The 9281-nt window shown below is 33.5% G+C and overlaps 1 protein-coding gene across 2 annotated transcripts in view; it reads right to left on the bottom strand.

Annotated features, from left to right (window-relative positions):
* Positions 1-918: 918 nt before the first annotated feature.
* The window catches only part of LOC141346063 (hemagglutinin/amebocyte aggregation factor-like), a 10401-nt gene continuing 2038 nt past the window's right edge, over positions 919-9281 (bottom strand). Inside the window, exons 2-6 of one of the 2 annotated variants that reach the window (XM_073850979.1) lie at positions 4195-4237; positions 4036-4108; positions 1368-1556; positions 1131-1280; positions 919-1045 (exon numbers count right to left, since the gene is read on the bottom strand). In XM_073850979.1, coding sequence (XP_073707080.1) covers positions 1000-1045; positions 1131-1280; positions 1368-1556; positions 4036-4108; positions 4195-4237 — 501 coding nt within the window. In that variant the 3' untranslated portion in view covers positions 919-999. Of the gene's footprint in view, positions 1046-1130; positions 1281-1367; positions 1557-4035; positions 4109-4194; positions 4302-9281 lie in introns of those variants that run through there. The other variant, XM_073850978.1, reaches the window with a different exon arrangement.

The following is a 9281-nucleotide window of genomic DNA, read 5'->3' as shown; positions in this document are numbered from 1 at the left end:
ATCAATTCTTTCAGAAATGTCATTATCCTTTTTAGCTATATTTTCTTGTTTTCTTATTATTCAAACCATTTCTCTTAACTTAAAGAGGTTTTTCTGGTGCTCAGTTTTTTTTTAAAACACCTTAAAATTAAATTGCACATGTCTTTATTCAAAGACATGTCTCTAATAGTTAAGTTTATTAAGTATTAATATTCAGAGGGAAATTGATGAGGCACAAATGCTGACAGGCAAGCGTGTCAGGACAAATGGACCCAATACAGGGGCTGGAGACAATGACAGTTTTATAAACTATTTTGTTTCATTTAATTTAATGTCATTTTGTGTATTATTATTTGTAGAATCAGTTCATGATTTTTTTTGCGAAACACCTCAAAATTAAAATGCAGATATTTTTTAATATATGCAATTTTTATATGCCGTCCGAAGAGGCTACAGCGCCTCGGTGTAGCAGTTCTAACAGCATGGCAAAAGTTCGAGCAAAGTATGTTATCTGTTTATTTCGAGTCCTAGCCTCAAAGGGGACAAGAAAGCAGTGGAAAGTTACTGTATTTTATATAAACGTGATTTCTTTCCCAGCTGTCTACCTTCACAGACATAACTGACTGTTTTTGTAACTCCTGTGTGGTTTTAACATAAATTTGTGTGTATTTGACAGTTTAAGCGCAATAAGACATGGAAGAGAATTTGGAAGAGTACTTAGTTTAGTACTTGCATGCAAGAAAAATTGTTAAAATAGAAATTAAGCTAGATTTGTTTTTCTACATTTAGAGGTTAATTTAGAGGACCTTTATAGGTTAATTAGTTAGCCTGCTGTCAATAGACTTGGTCAAATCAGTGATCATGTTACTGAAAATTCAAAATGTATGATTTAATCCAATGATTTCAGCCTATTGACACACACAGAGATCAGCCACAGTGTTTGTTTTCAACATGCATTTATTTCAGAGGATCATGAGAGAATTTTCATCATGAACTGTAAGAGAATATTGAATCTTGGAATCAAATTTTGTATTGGGCACAGACCTTGTACGCCCAACGCCGATCTCTGAAAAAAAGTACAACACATTAGTGAACAACAGAGCTCACAATCTTGCTCAACTAGCTTCATTAGAAATAACATAAATACCCACTCTTCCCGATTTTGATGGTAGCTATGAACGCCCACCAGAACGTTCCGGGAAGGCACAATCCAGTGGAAGTACTGGTCAAAGTTGTTCACATATGTGGTCCAATGACAGCTTGCAGAAACGCATGAACTTTTACAGCAGTAAAATTTCCAGCTGTGTGAAAACATGGTATTAGCATCAGTTCAAGTGAGCTCAAGAGAGTCAAAGTTTACAGATGAGAATCAGTCGATCAGAGCTCACCGTCTGTCCTCATGGGGGTTGCTGTGGAAGCTGCTCATTCCTGCGATCATATGTTGTGCTGGACACTCAAAGAGGATCACTTGGTCGAAGTCATTGATGTAACCTGTCCAGTAACATTGTGCACTCTGGCCATAGGTGGCTTGACAGCTAAAGTCCCAACGACGGTCCTCAAATTTATTGTGGTGTTCGCTTTTTTAACATAAGTTGGAATGGAGAAAGAAAATGCAAAATTGAATATTACAATTGCATTGATATTTGCATTTAAATTTTAAAGGGTATGGTGCTTTCTAACAATCTGTTATGTTCATCCATGGAAAAGCAAATCCTAACATACACAGATATCCAAAGTCTTTCTGGGAGAGTCTCCCACATATTGACAGTGGCTCAATCCCAGAAATCGAGCAAGGTGGGAGGAAAGCGCTGCATTTTTGGTGTTTCAACCAGAAGCTGTCAACGGTGATGCATTTAGTTTCCACTTGGTATATATGTGTTTTAAATGTTTCCCTGGGATTTCACCACGCTATCACTTTTGCAGTAATTTGCACAAGTACAGAATGAACCAAACTGGGTAACACAGCAAAAAGGAACGGGTAAAAAAGAAAGAAATTAAGTGTTTTAAGGAAAACATTGCTGGATTTTTCTCCATATAGTGGACTTCAATCATGTTCAACGGATTGAAGGTTAAAAATGCAGTTTTAATGCAGCTTCAAAGGGCCCAACACAATCCCAGCTGAAAAATAAGAGTCTTATCTAGCGAAACTATTGGCTATTTTCTAAAAAATATTACAAATTATATACATTTTAAGCCAAAAACCTCCCATTTAATTTTTTCTTCAACTTTAAAATCGGCCTACATCATTTAAAACAGGATTCCTACACATCTTCCATTTCAAAATTTCATACTTTTCCAGACTTGAATTTTCAAACCTCAGACCATATTTACCATAAATGGTTCATAAAGCATTATTTTCAGCTTTATGTTTGGTATAGTACAGTCATCTGCAAATATTTTAATTGTTTTCATTGATTTTCTCTAAGTGTTAAAATACAGAGCTCCTACAAAATAATAAGTAGTAAAAATGCAGACTTTCACATGCACACAAGAAACTTTGTCTTCGAGAAACTATTCACATGCGCATGGGAATTTTTTGCATGCTTCTGCATTACAATTTTTCATTTTATATACCCTATTTCCTTTGTGCATCAATGCTACCTTAATATGAATAAAGCAAGAGCATGGATGCACATGAATTAACAGAGATATAATTGCTCAAACTTTGCCTTTTCTTATGGTAGTACTTCTAATATCAAGGCATAATGGTTAATTTAACACATCCTTTGTGCACTCTTCAAAATAAAGGTGCTTTATAAGGTTTTTCACAGCGATGCCATAGAAAAACCATTTTTGGTTCCACAAAGAACCATTCAGTCAAAGGTTCTTGAAAGAACCATCTATTTCTTACCTTTTTATAATCTGAAGAACCTTCTTTCACCACAAAAAAACCTTTTGTGAAACAGAAAGGTTCTTCAGATGTCAAAGGTTCTTTATGGACCCATTTAGACAAAAAAGGTTCTTCTATGGCATCGTGAAGCACCTTTATTTTTAAGACTACGCTGGCAGAAAAACCATGGCACACAAAATAGGCTAATGGCATAAAATTTTCCAAGGTCAAGGGTCTACAAAAAAGACTGATACTGTGTTTAAAAAAGTGTCTAAAATGTGGCTTTCATTAGGGCACTATGTCATATTTCAAGGCCTTAGGTCACTTTATGCATAGTCTGTGGCAGCCAAGAACCCACACTGAGAAATGAGCTGATGGCTCAATAGGTGGATCCATGTGCGTTGCCCTATATTCTAAGTTTAATGGTTTCTTGTGTGCAGAAAAAAGTCTGTTTTTTTTTTCAAAGGTCCTTGAGGCTATGTGATACAGTGCTAAGAATATAGTGAAAAGAAACCAAAAATGCTTATAACCTGCTTTTTTCATAATGAAAAAGTGCACCTTGAATTCATTTAGTCATATTGGACAATCACTAAACAGCTACCATGAAAACTCCCGTCTTGTACAATAAATTTATTTTCATTAAATTCGTCATTTTCTATTATAAAAAATGAAATATGGACAAAAGTCTGGAAACACATACTCCGCTTTCTTTTTTCCATACGTTTCCAAAGCTCGTAGGAATCCTGTTACAAAGTGAACGTGCCAAAAAGGTCAAAAGCCCTTTAAAAAAAAAAAGGTAAAACAGCGATGTAGGACGATTTTGAAGCTGGAGAAGAAAATGAGACGGGTTTTTGAGCATCACAAAGCTAGACAAGATGAGCATTTGTGGTTAAAATGTGTATAAATATTATTATTTACTTATTATTACTGATCTTTTTACTAGATAAGACCCTTATTTCTCAGGTGGGATCATTTAGAGCCCTCTGAAGCTACCATCAATCCGTTAAGCACCATTGAAGTCCACTATCCTGGAATGTTTACCTCTCTTGCAACTGAAGAAAGAAAGACATGCATATCTTGAAAGACATGGGGGTGAGTAAATTATCAAGAAATTTTAATTCTGGAAGTGGAGTTATCCTAAAAGTTAATTTAACGTGAATCAGGTGGAACTTGCATACAACTTCATATTTTATCATATGTTTATAACATTAATAAGTGGTACTCACCTCGTTATGGAGGATATGGACTGGCCTGCAGGACAGTTAAAATTTAGAGCCCCATCATAGGTGTTCTTCCAGGCTGTGTAGAGATAGATATCAAACTCAGTTAAGAATATGTTCAAATTTCAAATAACACAAAAAGATTATGCTACTAAAGTCACTCACCTCGTCCACGGGCCAACAGTCCAGTCAGTAGCAGAAGCAGAGCAATAGTCTTCATAGTAATCAGGTTTGCAAACCCAAATTGTGTTGTTTATTGTCCTGAGTGTGTTCTTTTAAATGCTTTATCACATGACTGAATCCAGCAGCGGCCAATCACGAGTCTGAGTCAAAACATAAAAATTTTATAGACCAGTGAAATCTAAATATTTATCTTGGGCTATTATATGAGCCTATTTAATGTAATTCAATGTTATCAGTTTGTAATTTATTTGAAAACACCTCAAAATTAAATTGCATATTCCTTTTTAAATAGTTTTTTAAATCCCAATATTAGGAGGCAAATGATATTTGCCAAATACTAAATTGTTAAATTATATATAATTGATTTGAAGCTTATTCTTTCACATTGAATACTGACGTGTAATTGTCTCACCTTCTGAATTTGCATCTCGGTGTGTTGACTTTATACATTATGTGCTGATATTACATTATAAATTGCTGCAGTGTTCATAATATAATACATTTCAATATGTTAAAAAAAAAATGTAATACACTATGAACTCAAGATTTTATGATGTATTGAGAAAATTATTACTTTATGTAATGAGGATTAAGAAAGTCAAAATTGTCAGATATAAACTCATATTTGCAAAAAATATCAGACTTGTGAGCTGACTTTTTTGCACTCAGAATTGTACTTTATAACTCGCAAATGCCTGCTTGTTTCTCACAATTCTGACGTTGCAGTTGTGACTTTAATTCTCAATTCTGATGGGAAAAAAAGTCAGAATTGTGAGATAAAAAGTTGCAATTACTTTATTCTGTGATTGAAACAAGCTTCCATATAAAGGTGTCCACATAAAAGAAAAAAAAAAACACATGGGGAACCACCCTCGAAACCACGATCATAAAGCCCAAGCCCATTATCATAAAACAATTATCTTAGACATTAACAAGCAGGTAACATATTGCAGATTTACATATTACAAATGTCAGACTAAATGAAGAGTGTTATTTGTTGTTGTTCATATTTTATTTTGCATAGCAAACCAAGTAATTCAGATTTGCCTCTATTTTACAAAAAATAAAAAATAAATTGTTATAATATATTGAGAGCAGCACTCAAGTGTTTACTGTCATTCTCTAGTTATGACTGACATTGACAGATGGGTAATATATGAATATCCTGTACAAATATGTATGAATAAATATATATATATTTGCTCTGTAAAACCTTATCTTTGGACTCATCATGATTCTACAGAGCAATGTTTAACCAACCCTGTTCCCTGGAAGAACCACAACAGTACACATTTACAATATTTTCCTTATCAAACACCCTTAATCCTCAGCAACAGTCTTGATCTAACCCATGAAAAGTCTGTAAGTTGATTTGGTGAAATTAAATAATGTTTTTCACTTAAAAAGTAAAATGTTAACATATGACTTATGTGCCATTAACGATAGTGATGTCTGTGTATCTGAAAACATTATATGTGACCCACAAAACCATGGGTATATTTGTAGCAATAGCCAAAAATACATTGTATGGGTCAAAATTATCGATTTTTTTCTTTTATGCCAAACATCATTAGGATATTAAGTAAAGATCAAGTTCTATGAAGACAGTTTGTAAATTCCCTACTGTAAATATATCAAAACTTAATTTTAGATTAGTAATATGCATAGCTAAGAACTTCATTTGGACAACTTTAAAGGCAATTTTCTCAATATTTAGATTTTTTTCAACCCTCAGATTTGAGATTTTCAAACAGTTGTATCTCGGCAAAATATTGTCCTATCATAACAAACCATACATCAATGCAAAGCTTATTTATAATAAATATAATACAAAAACAGAACTCATCTAAAAACTTTCTAGCAACAGTAGCCAGGGTCCTTAGGGGGCCTCAAGATAAAACATGCATTAACAAAATAAAACAACGTGATCTCATGAGAATTTGTATGTATTTTTGTAAAATGTGGTTCTACAAAACGTACATTTACTTAGGTTTTTACAGACACTAAATTGTACAATACTGACGTATTTACAGCATCTAAACATAGAATACTGAAGACGACACCTAAAATGCACATTATTTACATATGAACTTACAAATAAATCCTTAATATTGAAATTGTGGCATTAATATTTGATGTTGAATTGTATTCAGTTGTCATATCAATGACCTTATGTTTTCAGTTGCATTATTAAATTAGAATTACGCATTTACTTAATATGAAATTATATGATTGTTTAGAAGCAAATGTAATGTTAAGCAAGACACTCTAAACCCTTAAAATTAATAACATTTCTGCAGTCGTTTAACCATCACCTATGTAATATTTGCTTTGCCATGGGACACAAAAGGCGTTTTCTTCGACATGCTGTGACTTTTTATATTCACTTTAAAACGGGGAGGTTTAGGTTTGGTAGTAGGTTAAGGTTAAAAATCGAATTATAAAAACACATCAATACAATATATTGATGGTATAAAAGATCCGTAAATATGTGATGGATTTTTTCATTACAAATACATAGCAATTTTTATGTTTTATACGCTGAAATAATTTTAAAAAATGTGCAAAAATGTACATTTTGTGCTTGTAAACATTATGTACTAATACCTACAATACGTATAAACGATGAGACCAGGCTGACTAAAACATCAAAAAAGATTTTTTTTAGTATTTGTGTTTTTTCTAGTCTTTCTAGTCATGCTAAGCTCTAAAATATTTGGGGGAGTGAAGTGTGGCCTTCAAATACTGTTGTGGAATATAGTGAGGACTTGAAGTCAAAAATTATTAAGACACACTGGTATAAATCTAATTATTTATTGTTGTTATTTAGTTATTTAGTTTGTGATTGCTTTGAACCAGGAAGTGTTACATCTAGTCAAATTAATGATGGTTACAAATAAATCAGACAATGCAACAGTAATTTAGTAAAATGCCTACAGTTGTGTTCTTCACTGGTCTAGAAGCAAAATCCAAGTGTATTTTTTGTTGCATAGGACACCAAGTGAGTCAGATGTGCCACTATGGTCCCTCATATTACAAAAAATAAAAAATAAATGAAGCACTCAAGGGTTTATAGTCATTCTCTAGTTCTGACTGACAATGACAGATGGGCAATGTATGACTATCACTTTAAAAACATATTTGCACCGTAAACCCTTATCTTTGGACTCATCATGATTCTGTAGAGCAATGTTTAACTAACCCTGTTCCCTGGAAGAACCACAACAGTACACATTTACAATATTTTCAATATTGATAGATAGAATGATAGACAGAATGATAGATAGAACGATAGATAGAGAGCGATAGATAGAGAGCGATAGATAGATAGATGGACAGACAGACAGAACGATAGATAGATCTATTGTTCTATCATTCCATCTATCCATCCATCCACCTATCTATCTATCTATCTATCTATCTATCTATCTATCTATCTATCTATCTATCTATCTATCTATCTATCTATCTATCTATCTATCTATCTATCTATCTATCTACCGTTCCATCATTCTATCTGTCATTCTATTGTTTGTCTGATGTTCTATCTATCTATCTATCTATTTAGACAGACAGACAGACAGACAGATAGCAGTCAAATCTAGTTTAGAGAATGACCAGACCCACAGCAGACAGGAGTGTGACAGTGACAGTGAGTCATCAGATCAATCAGACAGCTGTACAGAATAAAACCACACAAACATGACCCATACAGCACTGTTTAACACCCACACTGGCACAACCAACCAAACAGAGAGAGACATATATGCTCATATCCACAAACACCCCACCCGATGTGCAGCTGACTGCATTAAAACCTCACACGCTCATTAAAAAACAACATTTCCGAAATGAACTCATGGACTGCGTTCACAAAGTGTACTACAGTGCAATATATATAATATAGTGTGAAATTTATTATGCACCAATAACCATTTCAGACATTAGAATGCTTCTTTTTTGTCAGATCAAATGTTTAATGCAAGATCATTTAATAGCAGATTATAGGTATTTCATGGATTAGCATACTAATATAAGAGTTCTATTATTATATTGCATACTGTATATATTGCAAATATTGTCCAATTCCAGATATAGTTGCAATTTTTGAGCACTAAAAGTGAATTCATTTGATTAAAAGGCATTTATTTTAATGCCTAAACTGTGTTATTCCATTGTAAACATGCTTAAGGCCTTGCATACTAAATATTTCCACAATATGTATACTGCATACTTCAAACCTGAGCGTCTGCCTTTAAAAATAGGGAACCACCAGTTGAGGAAACCCAAAGAGAGAACACTAATCTTTTTTTACATGACCCAGTTTATGAAAACAGTGAGAGCGGCGGAGACAGAACTGGGTCTGGACACTAATTATTTGATCAGTTCTGAGCATGGAAAAATAAGAGAAGGAGAATGATTCAGATCAGTCCTGTTCTTACCGCCCATTTCAATTTGCCTCGCACAATAGCAGCATTAGCGATGCTGAAAACCAACATGAATTATGCAAATAGCGAGCAGAATATTCCAAAACAGAGGCTTTCCGTTGGCCAGAGCTGGACAAATATTCATTTGGCTCATGAAAAGTGGCTGTTTCAACAGTTAGTCATTTGAATGAAGTAAATATTGGCAGGAAGGAAGATAATTTTTCTACCAAACCTGAAAGATAATCATTAAAACTTGGATTTTGCTGTTCATACATCAGCGTGCACTTGCCGCCTTCTATTTACACACACGCACACACTTTTCAATTATGATAGAGACTAATATGGTTTTTAAATTGATGATATTTTAATGATAGTAATTTAATGATATTTTAATACACACTATCATCTAGCTCTAACACTCACATAAACCTTTCCGCATTTTCACGAAGACATTATTTATATGTTTATTAAGTTGTTTTCTCATGGGAACCGTTGACTGCTCAACACAGTGTAGCTCATTTCAGGTTTTACTATCCTTGTGGGAATATTTGGTCACATATGATGTAAAATAAGGCAAAACCTGAACAGGACACACAGATTTACTTTTAATATTTAATGAATACCATAGACTACTACTGTTTT

Source organism: Garra rufa, chromosome 11, assembly GCF_049309525.1.
Source record: "Garra rufa chromosome 11, GarRuf1.0, whole genome shotgun sequence".
NCBI classification, from domain to species: Eukaryota; Metazoa; Chordata; class Actinopteri; order Cypriniformes; family Cyprinidae; genus Garra; species Garra rufa.
The sequence above is the reverse complement of the archived record's forward strand: the minus strand, read 5'-3'. Positions and strand labels throughout refer to the sequence as shown.